Source organism: Trachurus trachurus (genome assembly GCF_905171665.1).
Source record: "Trachurus trachurus genome assembly, chromosome: 18".
In the NCBI taxonomy this organism is placed as follows: Eukaryota; Metazoa; Chordata; class Actinopteri; order Carangiformes; family Carangidae; genus Trachurus; species Trachurus trachurus.
In genome coordinates, this window is record NC_139909.1 from 21024250 (window position 1) to 21044011 (window position 19762).

The 19762-nt window shown below is 43.3% G+C and overlaps 3 protein-coding genes and 2 long non-coding RNA genes across 5 annotated transcripts in view; 1 reads left to right on the top strand and 4 right to left on the bottom strand.

Moving 5' to 3' along the window:
• Window positions 1-311: 311 nt before the first annotated feature.
• tada2b (transcriptional adaptor 2B) lies at window positions 312-4810 on the bottom strand. The gene is made up of 2 exons (XM_083993526.1): window positions 4522-4810; window positions 312-2735 (listed from the first exon to the last, which is right to left on the bottom strand). The coding sequence occupies exons 1-2, from the start codon at window positions 4789-4791 to the stop codon at window positions 1482-1484; spliced, it is 1524 nt and encodes a 507-aa protein (XP_083849652.1). The 5' UTR covers window positions 4792-4810; the 3' UTR covers window positions 312-1481.
• A 700-nt stretch (window positions 4811-5510) lies between these two features.
• cfap184 (cilia and flagella associated protein 184) lies at window positions 5511-8939 on the top strand (the record flags this gene model as incomplete). The annotated part of the gene is made up of 3 exons (XM_083993116.1): window positions 5511-5807; window positions 7650-7997; window positions 8613-8939. 3 exons carry the CDS (start codon window positions 5511-5513, stop codon window positions 8937-8939), a joined length of 972 nt encoding a protein of 323 aa, XP_083849242.1.
• Window positions 8940-12255: 3316 nt separating this feature from the next.
• LOC311001790 lies at window positions 12256-13167 on the bottom strand. The gene is made up of 3 exons (XR_014596203.1): window positions 13080-13167; window positions 12871-12982; window positions 12256-12571 (listed from the first exon to the last, which is right to left on the bottom strand). It is a non-coding gene; the product is annotated as an uncharacterized lncRNA (long non-coding RNA).
• Window positions 13168-14344: 1177 nt separating this feature from the next.
• LOC311001654 lies at window positions 14345-15315 on the bottom strand. The gene is made up of 3 exons (XR_014596191.1): window positions 15188-15315; window positions 14979-15090; window positions 14345-14660 (listed from the first exon to the last, which is right to left on the bottom strand). It is a non-coding gene; the product is annotated as an uncharacterized lncRNA (long non-coding RNA).
• Window positions 15316-16775: 1460 nt separating this feature from the next.
• tbc1d14 (TBC1 domain family, member 14) overlaps window positions 16776-19762 on the bottom strand; it is a 41792-nt gene continuing 38805 nt past the window's right edge. Inside the window, 1 exon segment of the mRNA XM_083992480.1 lies at window positions 16776-19760. Coding sequence (XP_083848606.1) covers window positions 19584-19760 — 177 coding nt within the window. The 3' untranslated portion in view covers window positions 16776-19583.

Genomic DNA, 19762 nt, shown 5'->3' on the forward strand with positions numbered 1-19762 from the left:
GCTCGTGCTGCGACACAACTTCATTTACATTTAAATAGCACAGCAGGCAGCACTTAGCTCAGCTTGGGAAAAAAAATTGCACAAAGCGGGAAAATGAGAATGAGTCACCAGTCCTGCTGTTTCAGATTCTGTGCGGAGCTGCTTTTTCAAAAGACTAAAGGGCAGGTTAACGTCTGTTTTGTCGTGGCCAATCAGCTGCTCTTTAAAGTTTGGTGTAAAGACTCTAATAATGCTTACACTGAGGAGGAACAGTGGACTATCATTGGTTAATGCCTTCATGCATTCAGCATCTTTCCCTGCATTGTACCCAGTGGAGAAGGAAGCATCGGAAGCCCTGTGAGGCCAGACAACGCTCCTGGAAAGGTTCAAGGTCATGCTCCTGGAAAGGTCATGTATGTTGAGGCTAATTCACAAGATGGATATTTCAAATATTTCAGAGGACAAACTAATCAAACATAAGATGTGGGGAGGATGATGGTTTCATTTCTCAACCAGCTTCTGACTGTGAGGAACAGGATTCTATGTGATGTTGCCATATCCTCACTTACTAACATTGCGTTCTGTATTTCTAGGCACCAATCAGGATTTGGCAACTGAGTTGACAGTTGACTGATGGTTTGGTTGGTCAATGACTATCAAACCTGATCAAACCACACCAACACAACCCTGACCAGGTTTTGGAGTCTTAATGATTGATACCTAAACATGCTTTTTTTTACTGTATTGTTTATTTTGTGCGATAATCCGCTATAATGCTCTTACTGTAATAAATAAATCTGAATTTTAGTACTGAATGGCAAGTTTTGGGTTTGAGAAATTAACTTGTCACAGCTGTGTGGTTGACACACTGTTCCACTTTATCTCTTCATGTATCTTTGGCTTTTGGCAGATTGATCAAATAAGCCAACTGATAGATCTAGCTCCATCCCTTCCCCTGTAGCCAGTCAGAGACGGACAACTGAGTTAAGTGGCGTTTGTTTACAAGGATGAAGGTCTTACAATGTTTGCTACTTCCTGCTCTGACCAGGACCAACCAGGATGACGGGTACGGGTCTAAAAACATTTGAGGGATCCTGAAAAACATCTGCAACCACAACAGTGACAATTTCAATCACCCATCAGTGGTGGAACTGTCAAACACTTCCTGTAAATGAGATCGTTTCAAATCTTATTTCTTCAGTGAACAATACAATATCTCTGTAACCACATACAGTAATACTTGTTAGGATTGAAGTCCTCATCAATAATGACACCAACCAGAGCTGAATTCCACCCATCCCTTTCCAAATGTAAAAATATTGGCTTCTTTTTGTTCCCAGAGCTGGTATGAAAATAGACTTTTTCTTTTTCTTTTTTTTTTCCAGTGGGGCGTCTCTTTGTAATATACATATTCACAAGGTCACCTTTGAAAAGATGGTGAAAGCCAGTAGTTTAGTCCTTGCTTACAGCAATGTTTGACTGGATGTTCCCGACGGGAGGCGCTACGACGCCTCTCTGGAGATCCAGCCACTTTCCGTGAGGAAGGTGAGGATGCGCTTCTTGAGGACTTTGTCCAGGTAGCTGGGCAGGCGGCTCTTGGCCAGGATGCCCTGCCGCTTCTGCAGGTGGTCTTTGATGATGATGGTTTTGACAGTCAGGTACCGCGCCGGGCTCAGGTTCAGAGAGTTACACAGAACCTTCTCCCTGTCCGAGAGCAGCTCGAAGCCCGCCAGGTTCTCGATGGCCGCGAACTCTCCGTCTTTGCCCTCCTCTTTGATCCCGACTCCGCCCCCTAGCCCTCCGCCGATGCCTCCTCCTCCTCCTCCTCCTCCGGCTCCTCCGCCCCCGAGTCCCATCCCTGAGCCGAGCCCGCCCCCGCCCCCTCCTCCGCCGCCGCTGCCCCGTTTGGGCGTGACCACGCTTTTGTTTTCCTTGCGTTTCTCCCGTTTGTGCCGCGCCGCCTCGTACTCCACCGACTCCTCCAGGCGGGTGATGCCGTTGCGGCGGTAGCGCTGCAGCTCGCGCACCTTGGCCCTCAGCAGGCGCTCCTTGTGGATGTTCTCGAAGAAGTCTTCGAACTCGCGGTGGGCCATGAACTGGCAGAGCCCCCGCAGCCTGACCCGCTGCTCCTTCTCCTCCTTGGTGATCTTTCTTTTGGGCGTACTCGGAACAGAACCCGAGGCCGCTGCTGTCGTAGAACCTGATCCGATCGCACCGCCGCCACCACCAGCTCCCGCCCCTCCCGCACCACCACCACCACCAGCAGCGGCGCCCATCGCTCCCAGCGTTCCCGGCTTCTCCTTCTCCTTGTCTTTCTTGTCTCGGCCCAGGAACACGGGGACCAGGTTGTAGTCTCTGGCGATGTTCTTCCGCCTCTGCCGTTCCCGGAGCTTCCGTACGTACATGTCCACGTGAGCGCGTTTCATCTCGATCTCCACGTCCTCGTCGTCGTAGTTGACGGAGAGCCCGCTGATGAGCTTCTCCGCGTCCTGGTCGTATTCGATCTCGTAGTCGTCGCGCAGCGGCATGTAGCCCAGCTGCTGCTGCTCGGCCAGGCTGATGTCCAGCGGGGGCAGAGGGGTGGTGAGGCTGGGGGACAGGGGCCCCCCGCTGGGGCAGGTGTGGTCGGTTACCCGGTTGGGAATGTTGTCAGGGATGCAGGCCTTCCCCAGGTTTCCGTGGATGTACATGGTAACATAGTGTTCCATGACTTCCTGAGGAGTACGGGACGCTCCCACATGAGCGGCCATGTCCTCCTGAAAAACACAAACAGGAAGTTGGTGCTAATGACGACAATGGAAGCTACAGAAACGTTAAAAATAAAAAATAATAAGAAATGGTGGAATATAAATCAGAACAAGTCAAATAATATAAAATATAATATAAAATACAGAAGATTCTTGGATTCCAACTCTGCAAATGTAAAGATTTTCTTCCTGTCTTTATCAAAAATGTTTTTTTTTGTTTTGTTTTTTTAAATGATGGCCTGTTGGCTGATGACAGTTTTATTACTTTTTGCTGTGTAGATTGTTGTCCAGTCTGCTGTGCACTATGAGCTATGGCAGGCAATGAGAAATTCCCTTCTGAAGGTCTCTGTGCAAACCTCACATTACAGTTCACAAGGTCAAAGTGGGGTCAGGCAACCTACACATGAATGCACCTCATTACTTCTGTCGTCCCAGGGCTTCAGGCTAATGTAAGCTGCTGAAATACGTCACTGTGGCTTGACTGGCAGACTAGCTAACCTCTGATTCCTGCATGAGCTGAGACGAGACAACCGCCACCGAGGATGTAGGTCAAGTGTAACAGAGCAGGAAGAGAGAGGGAACGAGTCCTGTGCTAGTGCTAATCTGATGATTTTAGCAACTTCTAGATTGTGGCCTTGATTAAAGCAAAATCAAGATTTTTTTTTAGGGGTTTCAATGGAGAAATTCACAAAAAATAACACAGTGGATAACATGTGTAAGCACTATTTCTGTATATCAAAATTCTTTCTATTTTATTCTTGACTTTTATTTTTCTACTGGTATTGTGTGTTTTCTGCCTGCTGATGAGACACAGAACTGTCCGAGTCTGGGATGGATAACGTATCATTTTATCTTAACAATGGCCGGACAAAACAACTGAATGAAGCTGACAAACATTTCAGTTGCAGACCTGAACCAATCTCTAAATCAGACTCAGCATGGGGATGACATACTGTTTTCATTAAGCTTCCTTTAGTCTCATAATGCCAAATGAATGTGGTTAATCATCCTGTGTATTGTTGGATGCTGTAGAAGACGAGGTATTAGTGACTGAGCAGGGTTAGTCCTCCACTCATTTATCAGTCAGAGGTTTCACTGGTTCTGACTCCAGCTGCTGCTGCTGCTACTGCTGCTGTTCTCCTCACTTCACCACAAACACAGTGGTTCAGTTACTGTACAGGAGCTGTGTTTATGTGACATGTTATCAGCGCCACTGTTTAAAACTACACCTTTATATTAACCGCCCATTTGTATTATAAATGCAGGTTCTCAGAGCTTATTACAGGATGTGTATTGTATTAAATGTCCAGTCGTTCAACTCCTCTGACTGTCATTATCTGTCCGCCACCTAAAGGTCATTAACGTTGTCCAACCGTCCACGGTCCTTTCTAACTTTTATCTCTGACGTGAACACACCAGTGTTGGGCACGTTACTTCAAAAAGTAATTAGTTATAGTTACTAACATACTTCCCCCCAAAAGTAACTGAGTTAGTAACTGTTATCGCCTGCCTGTGTGTGCGGAGGGATACTGACTGAGTTGGTTAGTTCCAGATAAACGGCTTGTTTACGACTAACGTTAGCTAGTTGATGGACTGAAACAACTGTATAACGTAACGTTACACTTTCCCGGGTGTATTATTTTGTGACGGGACTTCTTGAGACAAGTAACGTTAACGACCGTTATTTTACACCGCCGTTATCCCCATCACTGCTTACGCCATGTGTGTGTGCGTATGTATGTGAGTGTAAAAGAGGTGCAGAGATAAATTCAGTGAAATAACTTGAGTGATGTACCCAGTTTCCAAATCCATATTGCTCGATAGCATCGAGCAGCGATTGCTCTTCCCTGCTGGTCCATCCTCCCTCTGCCTCGGGACCCCAGAGAGAGAACCGACCGCCGTCGACTTGTTGGTAGCCGTGCCATCTCCGGTGATTACCGATTTCTGCACCCGCCGAGAAGCACTCCGGACACAGCTCGATATCAGGGCAGTCGGTGCAGCGAAGCCGCAGGTTTGTAACATCTGCAAGGCAGTTAACGCAGTACTTTTTCCCCAGGTCGGCCATGTTGCCTTTGCTCCTGCTTCTTGTTGTTGGAGGCCGAACTGCGCCTGCGCACAGCGAGCCTCGCAGCGTGAGCCGCTCACTGCCCGCTGTTTAATATTAATGAGCATGGGCAAGGGCGTCTCTGATTGGTTCCCCGAGCCCAGTTTCCAGGACAACCTAAACAAAACGAACCGTTCTCCATTGACTACAGAGCTGCACCGGCCTCAGATCTCTAGACTGGACAGTATATTTTAGGTATTCTTCTAAACAGTAACACAGACATGGACGTGGAGACAGAACATGAGGACAGTGAGGTGAGGGATGACACCCAGGGGGAGACAGCTGAAGATCCCTCCAATGAGGACAAATCTCACATTACTGTCAATGGGGCTGATGAAGAGGATGTCCCAGCTGAAGTAGGTCAGTCACACCATGATGAAGAAGAGCAGCCTGTTGAAGCAGCCACCTCTGAGCCAGAGGGCAGCGGTGGAGCTGAGCCTCCTGGTGTCGACAGCAGCAGCACAGATGTGAGGGTGACCGAGGTCAACGAACAGACAGCGTCCCATGACCAGAGTGTTGTTTTTGAAATCAACAGCAATGATGACGATGGACCTCCCAGACTTCACCTGGACACCCCAGACAGAGAGAGGACCAGTGCTGCAGAGGAGGAGGAGGAGGAGGAGAAGGAGGAGGCAGGGGAAGACGGATTCACAGCTGCTTCTGCAAGAAATGAAGACATCATGGACAAAGAGCGCGTGCAGCTCCTCCAGCAGCTGTGTGAGCAGAGAGATGAAGCCACTCAACACAGTCTCCAGCTGCAGAGGAAGCTGGCCGAGTACCTGTGTAAGAAGAAGACCAGGACTGACAGCCAGCTGCAGGGAGGAGGAGGAGGGGGGCTGGGGTCAGAGCAGCTGCACGAGTACGACAAGTGCATGAACATCCTGACTGAGGTGAAGCAGCAGCTCACCTCTGACCTGGGGTCAGCCCAGCAGAGGGAGGAAGAGCTGAGGGCACAGTCCCAGGAGAAGGTGGACAAGGTGGGTGATGATCTTCAGCATCGCTCTACAGATTTTCTGACATTGATTTTGTAAATGGAGTGTTGGAGATCTCTGAGCAGAGGGGAAACTGTTCACAAAGCTGCGTACATATTTTCATTGAACACTCAGTGTGATTAAAAAAAAACAACCCAGAATGACAGAAATGCTGGTGTTAGTTTATTATGGAGGGGGTGGGGTTTAGGAACTAACTGCAGCCAGCCACCAGGGGGCGATCACGACATTCAGATCAAACTTTTACAGATAGACACTCTCACCTTTTGCCTAACACTGACCTTCAGCAAGCTTTGTGAAGACTTTGTGGAATGAATAAGATTTAGATTTTTAAAGAATATTCAGTAAATGATCACATCAGACCACCAGCATCTCAAAGCAAAAGTAATTCATTGGCCACATCTCTGGCCTCCATTCAGTCATGACCTCTCCCTCCCATTGTTTCTTTAACATGGCCGACAGGTCTTGCAGGTTGTACTGTAGGTCTCATCATCTTTGAAAAGCTGTTCCAGTATTACCTGTGTGGTCAGACTGGAAAAGAAATGCAGCTTGTTCTCTGCTTAAATGCAACTACATCTTATTGTTACATGCTTTTGTTATATTACTTTTAATTTTAGTTATTATAGTTAAAACAAGATAAAAACGACTCCAACAATGTTCCAGACGTTTAGTGATAAATTGGTGGAGCCGGCCTTTAAGAATTGAAAACAAGACTGCAGGTGCTTTAAACTGTCCCCCAGCTCTGCAGAAAAAGAACAAGGGGTCTACACATGCTGCCACACAGAGAGCGGGCTGCATGCGACATGCATACTGAAACATGCGATGCTGCTTTCAGCACTATGCAAGCATTAGTGTATTAGATTCAAAGACAATATGCAAAATACAACTTGACAGTCATTTAATGTAATTTTTACAACATGGAACATATCGCAACTGACTGTTAATTCACTTGAACAGAGGCTGGAGTGTGAGGAAACACAGGAACACAGAGCAGCAGGGACCAGGTGATGGAGAGTAAAGGGTCCAGGGACTGAGAGGGAGTCAGGATGAGAAGGAGAACCAGGATCTGAATGCAGACAGAGGCTCACTGGTGAATGAACAGTGGAGCCTGACGTAGACAGCGGATTCAGGGGGAGAAGGATGTGAGATCTGGTTCTTGAGCCCTGGGACACACAAGGAAATAGATGGAAGCAAAAGGGTCAAAAACATTAAAAATATTCTTGAAAATGTTCAAAAAGGGAGACAGGGGAACAAAGAGAAGCAACTTCACTCTTATTCTACTCTTATATTAATCTTATAAACTCTTAAAGGGATAGTTCAACATTTTGAGAAATTGGCCCATTGCCATAATCCCTATAGTCATAGCAGTACCTTTAATTGTCCGTGCGAGCTATTTTTAGAACGGCGGAGCAGAACTGCAAGCTGCTCAGAGCTACGCTACAGAGGCTAATGGGATTTCTTGGTTTCAAATTCATGCAAAATCGCTGATGCATGTTCCCGTGGTGGTGAATGTGCAGGTCACAACTTGTCCACGAGAGCGTTTTGGAGTTGTTGGATTGTGTATTCAGTTTGATGAGGGAAACCAAGAAATCCCATGACCCTCCATAGCGTATAGCAATTAAAGGTAACAAACCTACTCCTAAAACTATAGGGATTATGACAATGGGCCAATTTTCCAAAATGTTGAACTATCCCTTTAAGGCTGCTCTCATAAGCACTGTCATATGTTCCAACTTCCCAAGACAGGGGACCACTCAGATGCCCAGTAAGTGTTGATGTGTGTTACGTTAAACTGATCAGTGGTCAAAAGTGTCATATCTTTGTCCTCAGGTGGAACTTGAGTGGCGAGAGTTTGTGGCACTGAAGCAGCACGTAGCCGTGACGGTGCTCAGCCACGGCCTGGGGAAACAGGCAGCTCAGGCCAGAGTGGAGTCAACCCTGGCCGAGGAGCAGCTGTGGCAGGACAGGCTGGTCCAGCTGCGGCTCAAGCACATCAAGCTGAAGATGAAGATTCACAGGCTGGAGGAAGAGCTCAGAGATGAAGAGGAACACGGCAGAGACCCGCTCCAGCTCCAGTTTGAGCAGCTGCTGGCTGCGAGGCTGGAGCAGAGAAGACAAGCTGAGAAGCAAAGTGAAGAATCATCAAAGCTGCAGAACAAGATCAGAGTCAACCTGGAGGTATGTGGAGGAATCTGCAGGTACAGGTCATGTCAAAGATTTCTTTGTTGTTTCACCAATATGATTTCCTGTTAGGGTTGCAAAGGGGCGGGAAATTTCCAGAAACTTTCCATGGGAATTATTGGGAATTTATGGAGATTAACTGGAAATTGGGGGTAATTTAAACAAACTGTAGGCCTATCATGTAAATATTTTGTTTTGTCATAAGCAGACATCCATGCAAAATAATACGATTAAAAAACATGACATTTCAACAGATTTATTTGTGAGTAGAACTTTATTAAGTTTTAATTCTTGTATGAACAATCGATTCTTTTACTGAACAACAAAAACATGAATGTTGGGAAAGAAAATAGCCCTCAATAGCCTTGCAGTAAGCAGTGTGCTGTGTGCATGCGGAATAGCATAGATATTCAAGTGTACTTGCATTAAATCTGGTTGTTTTAGTCAAGATTATGCTACAATATATTTTCCCCAACTATATTTAAGTTCCCTGTCAAGGACCAACCTTCAATTTTGTAACTTGAAGGTTTCCAACTTTGAAAATTCCCAGACTTTTGCAACCCTACCTGTTAGTAGGTTATGATCAGTGTTGTGTTTTTTCTGCTTCATCAGGTCTTGTCGAACGTGAAGGAGAAGTTGTTCTGGAACCAGATGCAGGTTCAGTCCAAGCGGGAGCAGCTGTCTGAGGCGGAGGCCACGGTGGCCGGGAAGAGAGACCTCCTGACCAGGACCAAGCAGGCACGCAGCAGCCTGCAGAGAGACAACCTGCGGCTGAAGGAGCGCCAGGGGCTGCTGGGGAACAGGGTTCTGCTGCGGGACTTTGAGAACACTGTGGATGCCTCCGACCAGCTGGAGGAACATCTGGAGAACCTGAGGTGCCGGCAGGCTGGAATCTCCTTCAGCTGTGGCAGATGGAAGAAGAAACTGGATACGAGTTAATGAGAAAGTGAAATCAGAAAGCTGAGCTCAACAGACAAGGGTCATCAGGAGCAAAAATTAGTGTCAGTGTGTCATGTACAAAACAATCAATGTTGCATTTAGGGCATTGAGGTCAAAAACCATGGTCCACTGAAATGTCCAGAAGCCAATCACAACAGGAGCACTGTGACATATGTGTCATCTGTTCTGATCCTGTCATTGCTGTAAAATGTATTATGTTGAAATTATTATTGAAGCCTATAAAATAAATCATGATTTCATTTAATCAAATAAAGATTAAGTTTGGTATTAAATGAATTAGTGCAAATTTTAGGTAGTAGAGCATACACTGTTCTTCTATAACTGTAGACCAAGCTATAGACAGGTAGTTGAGGTTGTCTATCCATGAAGACAAATGCAAAATATACAGATAAATAAATAATAAGCAATGGGGACATTTTTTAAAATTACTTATTATAATATTATTTGACTTACATATAATTTGATTTATTTTAGCTTATAACAGTTTCAGACCTGCATGTTTTTTCATCAGCCAGAAAACATTTTCAATAAATTAGCCTATGGTATTACACATTAGAGACTTCTTCCTCTTTATTTTAGATGTAAGTAACCTTGATTACAACAAAAATATATGTTTGTGTAACGGAAATGAGTATTTAAGAAAAACCCCAAAACACTATGTATACATATAGGGTTAGGGGTTATGAGGTGTTCATTCATGTAGGACATGGGGAAGGAAGTGGTGACAGTGAAAGTTTGTCCAATGGTAACATGCTTTGTATCTAGCTCACACGTAACAGCATTACCAATACACTGAATTCTAAGAATTCAAAGTGACTATAATGCAACTGATCACAGAAATTACACATGTCTGAAAGCATGGAGGAGTTTTGCAGGTGGAAGGATTTAGACTGCCCGATGATGATGGGAAGATGGTAGAGATCAAGATGTGATGAAGGTCCTCTAATGTTACTTACAGCCCTGTGAAAGCTGCTTTTCATCATCTGGTGTCATCTTTAGCAAAGGAGTGTCCAAGATGTTGTAAACGGACATCAACGATGAACCTTCTGTGTCGAGGGTTTGGACAGCGTAGTGCTCAGATACACAGTGAGTTAGGACGTACTATTCTATTCATTCTATCAGAGAACAGATATACAGTAATAAAGAATAAATATCCAGATGCAACTGATAGAACCAAAATACAACCACACTATTTCTCATTTCCCAGCAACAGCAGAATCTGTGTGACCCTGCCACGAGTGTCCCACTTTGTGTGTGTGTTAGCACCACACACACACCATCACCACCACCACCACCACCACCACCACCACCACCACACAGCATTGGTTTACCAGTGACACAGTTTAGAACTGTGTCAGACTAAATGAAATTAAATGGTTAGACAGCAAACACATACAAACCAGCAGCTGTGCCAGTTAAAAGCCTGTGGCCCTGCAGGTTGAACAGGTGTGTTGATGAAGTTTGGGCTTTTTACATGCAAAGCTACATGCAGGCAGTCACAGCCAGGGTTAGTTGGTGTTGTGCGACACCTTCTTCTCTCATGTTTCTCCAGTGTTGTTCAGTGTTGGTGGATCTGCTCTTGTGTTATGACCCTTTCACAAGAGAACAGTGGCTAGTTCAGAGGTGAACAGTCTATTATTTCATCTCTACTGGGGTGCAGGACCAGGAGTCTGGTTGGCAGACTCCAGGGCCTCAGCATGTTGTCCTTCTTGGGCAGGTCTTTCTTCTCCATAAAACCTTGATGGCCTCCAGCCTTCCTCTCCATGGAGGATACAGTTCCTTATGGTTGATGTTCATTTTGTAGGCAGGGCCGGCCCTAGGATTTTGGTGGCCCTAAACAAGATTTTTGTTTGTGGCCCTACACTCTAAGCGCAAACACCAAATCACTGGTTAAAACTGAATACAGACATGTTTATGCCCTCTGAGGTTTGAGGCCATTTTCTCGACTTTTACATATTTTCTCAAATTTATCTTTTAAAGATACTTGCAGATGTAACAATACTCAAGTGTTTTATGTCTAAATATTAGAACCTCCGCTGTAAGCACACTGAGGCCAGTTTGTCTTAGAACACTGTAGAAAGAAATAATTTGCTGGAAATTTGAGGTCTGCTTTTTGAAACATTTCAAATCCCTTGTGAAAACACACCTTCAGTCATGAGAATGAACTGTTTTGGTGCTTGAAATAGGATATGAATACAGTAATAGATAAGTGTAGAAAACAAGTCTAAAATGAAATTTTGTAAGATTACTTTTTGAGCACAAATGTTATCATTCTGCCATTCTATTTTCACCAAATGTCTCAAATGTGAGATAAAAGAAGCTGAATATTGACTTCACATTACATATAAAGCTCATAGCGTGCACATGCAGACCTCAGGATGTTTAAATGACTTGATGAACCCCGGTACCTTTCTGATCATGTGCTTAATGTGATTAACTTTATGATTACATGAATACTTTCTGTGTTAAAGGGGCTTGTTGAGGCTACGTAGCCAATCCTGGGTGGGGATAATGATATCTCACCCCTGCTCAGTTGGCCTGGCCCCCTCCTGCTGTAGCATTCAGGTTGTAGCCTACTGTACATCTTCAGTGTGTAGCTGTGATAGCAGTTGCCACTTGGGGGTGTTGGAGCGCTAGTCTTGATGGGACCGTTTCTCAGAACGGGGTTTAAATTAGGCTACGAGAAGGCCTTGATCTAGAGCAGTGGCTTAATATAGAGAGACTATATAAAGATTACTAACAAACTGAAGTAAAGTAAACAATACTTATAATATATAATGTAATAAACAATTAATTTAAATCCACCTGTGTCTGGAGGTTGCCTCTTGAAAAAAGAAGTCCAAACGTGTATGGAATTGTAGTATGTGTGGTACAGGCTGAAGAAAAATCTCCACAGCTCAAAAACTATGTTGAAAACTGCATCTGTGGAGGTTTATTTTAACCTTCTGGAGTAGCTCTAATCTTCTGACAGGAATTTTGTAGTTTAGCACTGTTTTACATAATGACTCAAATCCAAACTGAATGAACATTTTTGCCTGTTATCACTGAAAAAAATAATAATTTTAATTCCAAGGGAGAAATTAATATTTTCTATTCATTCAGTGGATTAAAGTGCTCAGTTCAATATTCATTTGGCAAGTAATTTCCTATGAATGTGATGTGCCTTACAAAATTATTCAAAAATTTAATTTGATCATCATTAAGGGAAATAAACCTCACGGGTTCTTGCTTTCATTTAGGTATTGTAGTGGAATTCAGACCAGACAAGGCAAGACAAAGTATTCACACTGCTGAATGTATTTATATAATGTTTATTCTGTATAATATTGTAGATAATACAAAGCATAAGAAAGGCATTAACAGGGAAAAGGGATACTTTCATAAATGTACAATTCCAGGATGGCATTAACTCTATAGGAAGGCTAAATCTTCAATCAGGCATTCCTCCAATGTCACAGCATGTGATGTGATGAAGCGACAGACGCGGCAGCAGCCTCCTCAGCGCCCGTACGTCGGGTTAAAAGGTTTTTTCATCCAAACTTTTCATGATCCTCTGAACCCACTGAAGATTTGGATCCACGCAGACTTGAAGAGACTTTTGAGTCATAAAACTGAAACAAAGAGGTGGGAAATGTAAATGCGTGATTATGTCTAGCAATTAACATAGTAAAAAGCTTCAAGAATAAATCATTTATGAATAAAGATAAAGTATTTACAGTATAGTAGGATGGCAATTTTACATTGCAGCAGTGGAATATCGGCCAAAATTTGCTTTTCATTTGAATAATTAATTAATACTGTAGGACTGTACATCAACACCTCATATATAGTATTTAAAGTTAGTCTTACACTTATTTATGTCACTCTAGTAAATGTATATCCATAATGAAGAAAGGTTTCCAGCACTTACATGACTCCAGTCCTCGGGCACCTGGTATCAGTCATGTAATAGGAGGAGATAAATTTCGGCTTCACTCTTCCTGGGAAGTACCTGAAGCAGCAGTCATCAGGACCGGTGGCAGCTGCAGAGAAGAAAGTCAAACACCGTTTAATCGACCTTCCACTTCAGAATATATTCAAGAATAAAAAATGAATTAGATCAAATGTAAAAGCTCTTACGGTTGCAGGCCACCGAGGTGAGCAGTGCGGCTCCCAGCATGCAGAGCAGAAGGATGTGCACGGTCCTCATGTTGACTCACTATTCCTCAGGAGATGATGGAGTTGGAACACAACTGCTCTTTAACTGCAGTAAAGGGCTTCTAAAGCCACCGTGGTGCCGCATTTCCTTTATCAAGATCAGATCTGTTTTTTTTTTTTTTTTGAAGTGTCAGGTGATTGTGGTCCCCCCCCCCCCCCCCCCCCCCCCGGCTGTGGCCCTAAACAACCGCATAGAGTGTTTATGCCAGCGGCCGGCCCTGCTTGTAGGATCACAGATGCTGTGGTGAACATCAGTTTATTGGCCTCAGTGATGGTCACAGTAGGGACTGTGCTGCATTCACATCTTCTACTGAACTTTCAGAGGATACTTCATTAGGTCATGTGTCCAGATTAACTTTATGATTACATGAATACTTTCTGTGTTAAAGGGGCTTGTTGAGGCTACGTAGCCAATCCTGGGTGGGGATAATGATATCTCACCCCTGCTCAGTTGGCCTGGCCCCCTCCTGCTGTAGCATTCAGGTTGTAGCCTACTGTACATCTTCAGTGTGTAGCTGTGATAGCAGTTGCCACTTGGGGGTGTTGGAGCGCTAGTCTTGATGGGACCGTTTCTCAGAACGGGGTTTAAATTAGGCTACGAGAAGGCCTTGATCTAGAGCAGTGGCTTAATATAGAGAGACTATATAAAGATTACTAACAAACTGAAGTAAAGTAAACAATACTAATTTAAATCCACCTGTGTCTGGAGGTTGCCTCTTGAAAAAAGAAGTCCAAACGTGTATGGAATTGTAGTATGTGTGGTACAGGCTGAAGAAAAATCTCCACAGCTCAAAAACTATGTTGAAAACTGCATCTGTGGAGGTTTATTTGAACCTTCTGGAGTAGCTCTAATCTTCTGACAGGAATTTTGTAGTTTAGCACTGTTTTACATAATGACTCAAATCCAAACTGAATGAACATTTTTGCCTGTTATCACTGAAAAAAATAATAATTTGAATTCCAAGGGAGAAATTAATATTTTCTATTCATTCAGTGGATTAAAGTGCTCAGTTCAATATTCATTTGGCAAGTAATTTCCTATGAATGTGATGTGCCTTACAAAATTATTCAAAAATTTAATTTGATCATCATTAAGGGAAATAAACCTCACGGGTTCTTGCTTTCATTTAGGTATTGTAGTGGAATTCAGACCAGACAAGGCAAGACAAAGTATTCACACTGCTGAATGTATTTATATAATGTTTATTCTGTATAATATTGTAGATAATACAAAGCATAAGAAAGGCATTAACAGGGAAAAGGGATACTTTCATAAATGTACAATTCCAGGATGGCATTAACTCTATAGGAAGGCTAAATCTTCAATCAGGCATTCCTCCAATGTCACAGCATGTGATGTGATGAAGCGACAGACGCGGCAGCAGCCTCCTCAGCGCCCGTACGTCGGGTTAAAAGGTTCTTTCATCCAAACTTTTCATGATCCTCTGAACCCACTGAAGATTTGGATCCACGCAGATGTGACGAGACTTTTGGGTCACAAAACTGAAACAAAGAGGTGGGAAATGTAAATGCATGATTATGTCTAGCAATTAACATAGTAAAAAAGCTTCAAGAATAAATTAAATTAATTATTTACTATTCACGAATAAAGATAAAGTATTTACAGTAGGCTATAGTAGGATGGCAATTTTACATTGCAGCAGTATATCGGCCAAAATTTGCTTTTCATTTGAATAATTAATTAATACTGTAGGACTGTATATCAACACCTCATATATAGTATTTAAAGCCACTCTTACACTTATTTAAGTCACTCTAGTAAATGTATATCCATAATGAAGAAAGGTTTTCAGCACTTACATGACTCCAGTCCTCGGGCACCTGGTATCAGTCATGTAATAGGAGGAGATAAATTTCGGCTTCACTCTTGTTGGGAAGTAGGTGAAGCAGCAGTCATCAGGACCGATGACAGCTGCAGAGAAGAAAGTCAAACATCATTTAATCAACCTTCCACCTCAGAATATATTCAAGAATAAAAAATGAATTAGATCAAATGTAAAAGCTCTTACGGTTGCAGGTCACCGAGGTGAGCAGTGCAGCTCCCAGCATGCAGAGCAGAAGGATGTGCACAGTCCTCATGTTGACTCAGTATTCCTCAGGAGATGATGGAGTTGGAACACAACTGCTCTTTAACTGCAGTAAAGGGCTTCTAAAGCCACCGCTGTGCCGCATTTCCTTTATCAAGATCAGATCTGTTTTTTTTTTTTTTTTTGAAGAGTCAGGTGATTGTGGTTTCTGAAACAAGCTTTCCACTCTCCGCTTGATTGCAGGAAATGCAGTTGTGGGTAGCTCAAAGCACACGTATATACCTACACACATATGAATATACAGTATATGGCTCCCTAGATCAATTCTACAAGTGACTGAACTCTCCATTCTTCCAAAAGATATTTCCTCATAAAACTCTCCATTCTTCCAAAAGATATTTCCTCATAAAACTCTCCATTCTTCCAAAAGATATTTCATCATACAGTGTTTTGATGATAGTCCAGCATAGTTTAAGCTCAGCACTTAATGGAAGCAACAATCCCAGTCTCAACATTTTTATTGGGTTTGATGGGACGAGCTTTGCACATGTGGATTTGGAGATTTGTCAAATTGCATAAAGACATGAGTGGACAGACATTTTCAGGCAGCTTCTATGTCTTACTGTCCATGTTGCTCAATAACAGCCTACAGCATGCTTCACCTCTGAGACGGCACTGAGGAGGTGACGAGCAAGTGTCTATATTAGTTTCCATCAGATGTGACACTTCCATCGTGTCTCTCTGGCCTGAGAGTGTTTTTGGTGCTTTGTTGCAAACTTGTTGCAAGTGTGTTGTGTGTCTGTCGCAGAGGAGAAGCTTCTGTCTGCCTGGACCAATCAGTGGAGAGCAGCAGTGACGGTTGTTCTTCTGGAGGTCCACCAGAGGAACCCTTGGGTTCTTGGCAGCCAGACACAATCTTGTCTTGAGGTCTGAAGATGGTTTCTTGCTCTTATCTCTACAGTCGGTTGTGAGACCTGCGCCAATGAGTTGAATCCACACCACAGAGAAGATTGTTTATCCAAAGATGTCTCTTCTCTTTAGAATAAAGACACTGGAATCAAAATCAATAAAAACAAAAGATAAAGCAGTTTGATTTTGTTCAGACACAGGACGTTTCTGAGTTCCTCGTGTAACTGAAATCCTCCATCTGGTTGAAATTTCAAAATTGACCAAGATCTAAAACTGATAATCTGAATAGACATTTGGGAATAAATACAAAATAACACAACACATTTTCATGTTTATAAAAGTTACACTATTAAAAATCAATCGAAACTCTTTTTGAAAATATACCACAAGCATTCCTTAGAAATGAAGGATGACCTGATTTTGGTGGTCTAAGGTGAAAGGTCAAGGTTATCTCACAATGTTATGAACATAATATATCAGGAATGTCCAGAGATATCACCGATACCACACTGTGACCTCACAAATTCATTTTCTAATGACGACACAATTTAATGTAAATGTCCATAAGGATAAAACAAAATGATGACATTTTATGTCAGAAAGGTCGGAGGTCAACTTCACTTTGACATCATCATGTAAAAAAGGACACATGACACAGCTCCTGGTTAAATATGTACAGCTCTTTATTTTAATAAAACCATCGTTTATATACATTTCAAGTGAGATACAGTTGCATGGTGACCCTCTGCTGTCTCCATGTGTCGATCAGTCCTCTACAGTTCACAGGTCTCTTGAGAAAAAGAAGACAACACAAAACAAACAGAACCCAAGAAAGTAAAAGACATCCTGAAAATCAAACACATCATTACACAACAGTATGTTACACTTTCTTTCAAATTTTATAGTTTGATTGAATTTGGTTTTGAACCTCTGTGGTTGATACAGCTTTGTCTTTTGTGATGAAGAGGCCGGGGAAGCAGGTTAGTGTTAGGGGAGCTGGGAGGGTCAATTCATACATTTCAAACAGACGACCTGTTCAAACAACAAACTGATGATGTGAGGCACAACTTAAAGGCTTATATATGTATGTGCAAAAAGCTTTATTGCAGTCCTGTGGTGTGACACCACACTGGGGGAGTGGGGGAGGAGGGGGGAGTGCATTGAAAAGAGAGAGCAGAAAGCCTGCTGCATGGTATAAAGGTGAAACAGACTCAAACACAGACCGCGCTGTCTGTCTGTGGGCAGCCATCAGCAGGCTGGAGATGATGACGACTTCAAAACGATCTAAGTGGCTTCCTGTTTTTAAACAGAGCCCGAAGCTAACTCCATCACACACAAACTGAGTAACACAACACGCCAGATGAAGCAGCTTCACAACCAATAACAGGACAGTTAGACCATGAGCAGTTTCCTCTCATCACACTTCAACAACCAATCAGGTTTCTCTTTCATTTGATGAACACGTCTGTGCAAAACAAACATCACCACATCATATGAAAACATAATTAACAAACTTGCACTTCAATACGGAATCAATAGCACGATGGTGCTTCATCATCATCATCATCATCAAAAACATTGGAATGCAACTTTACCTCTGATACCCCAGCTGGTCAGGATGGAGCAACACTTCAACCAAGGTGTTGATGACAACCTCAAACTCCAACAGCCACAAAAGCCCGAGAGGTGTGAAGTTAAGGGCTGAGGTGTGTTCAGAGTGACAGGATGTTCAGCATGAACATAAACTAGTCACTTTCATGTCTTTGTATCATCTGACGCACGTTTTGCTTCGCTTGGACTTCGCTTTTTTTTTTTTTCCAAATTAGCTGCTACACGACCTCCAGGAAACAGTTGACCATAAATACTGCACCCAGACTGCTTTATACCTGCTTTTAACAATGCATTTCTATGCACATCGATAAACCCAGACACAAAGCAAATCTGAAGCAACAAATTTCCTATATTTCTTCAGAGCAGAGGTGTTCAGATTTTAATTGAACAAGAGACATGAAGAAAAGATTCTGTGAGGTCAGAGGAACAGGTGCATGGTGACGATGGTTTGGCTGTGGACATGACAACAGGTGAAGCAGCGGTGGCTGAGGACAAGGTGCTGAAGGAGCTTTTAACAGCCTGATTGTAGTTATTATTTGCATCAAGAACATTTCTTAAAGATATTTTCTCTGATTTTTTCAAACAAATAAATAAAGCATTTGATTTGCTCGAAATCATAGAAAAACAAGGCGTATCTATGTAAAGTTCTCTTCAGTATGAACAAATACAGTGAGAGCTGTTGGTTAAATATAACGACCCACTCACTGTTAACACCTCATAGTGAAATTGGTGTACTAGTGCTAGTTTGTCAAAGTGGGAACAAACATTGGCCCAAAATGTCAGAGCGCAGCATTAGGAACTGAATCCAGGTTTGTCTGTGTGGGCAAAGAGAAGCGACGCTCCGGGGGTCTGTTCTGTTTGTGAGCATCATCACACACTGACAAACAGCAGACTGTTGGAGCTGCTGAGGCTTTCTGTGTGTTACCAGAAAGCTGCAGTATTAGAAGCACACACACACACACACACTCTGAACACGGCCGGGTGAGGAGAGGCTCAGCAACGACTCTTAATGTGTCTGGAACAAGTTCTGTTCATGTCCGTCAACCTTTTGATAAATATTAAATAAATGCACAAAAGACATCAACACTCGCATCAAAACAATCACAAGCTGAAATGTACCTCAAACATATCAAGAGCAGGGGCCATCATGTGTTTAACAGTAACAACTTCTCTCATTCTTCATACACTGTAAAACTCATTTACAGGCAGCTTTTGACCTCTTTTGAGAGGGTTTAAATGTTTAATTATATGTAACAGTGTGGTGCTTTCAATTCAAAGACACCAAACTCTGTGTTTGACTTCATAGAAACAAAATGTGCACTGACGGGAAATGGAAAAAGCACAGGCATGACCGCCAGCAGACGGAATCAAGGAATGACTGAAGTTCTGAGAGGAAAAAGGTGCAAAACCAAAAGAGAGTGACATGTTTCAACATTGTCATTCACAGATCTGACTGTGGACATGTTTGATTTGCTTAATTATCAGGGGGTAGACTAATGTTTCTGACGTAAAAATTTAAGACAAGTTTGCCAAAATAAAAAAAACAACAAACAGCTGGAACTGTAGCCAGAGTTCTGGCAGCAGAGATTAAAAACAGAGGATTAGAGGAGTAACTGGTATCTCTGGTTCCTCTGGTCTGTGGAGGCCAGACGCTGTCTGCTCGGTTCATGTATGGAGGAGTGTGATACATTCTTTAGCCCCTGCCAGCTACAGTTCCCAGCCCACTGCTGAGGAGTGGTGGGGGTTAAATAAGGCCTCGTTTTCCTTTTCACACCCCTGCCTCTTCGCTGACAGACCCCCTCCAGGGTCAGGGTTCAGAGCAGTGATCCTGAACTGGAGAGGGGGTTTATCATAGCAGCTACAACCAGATTTGTCCCCAGGGTGGTCTCTCTGCTGTCCGTCCAGTGTGGTGAGACTCCAGTGTTTCCCCAGAGGCCTGAGGGGGGCGGGGGGGGGCTGGTCCAGTCTGGTAGTGTGACCGTTCCCTCTGATCCCAGCTCAGCGCTTCAGCACTGGGCTGCCTCGCTCCTGCTGATC

Bases quoted from the DNA above. Each gene is read 5' to 3' on its own strand.
- tada2b (XM_083993526.1), bottom strand. From the start codon at position 4,791: ATGGCCGACCTGGGGAAAAAGTACTGCGTTAACTGCCTTGCAGATGTT. The intron at 2,736-4,521 runs GTACATCACTCA...TGTGTTTTTCAG, and splicing joins AATATGGATTTGGAAACTGG to GAGGACATGGCCGCTCATGT.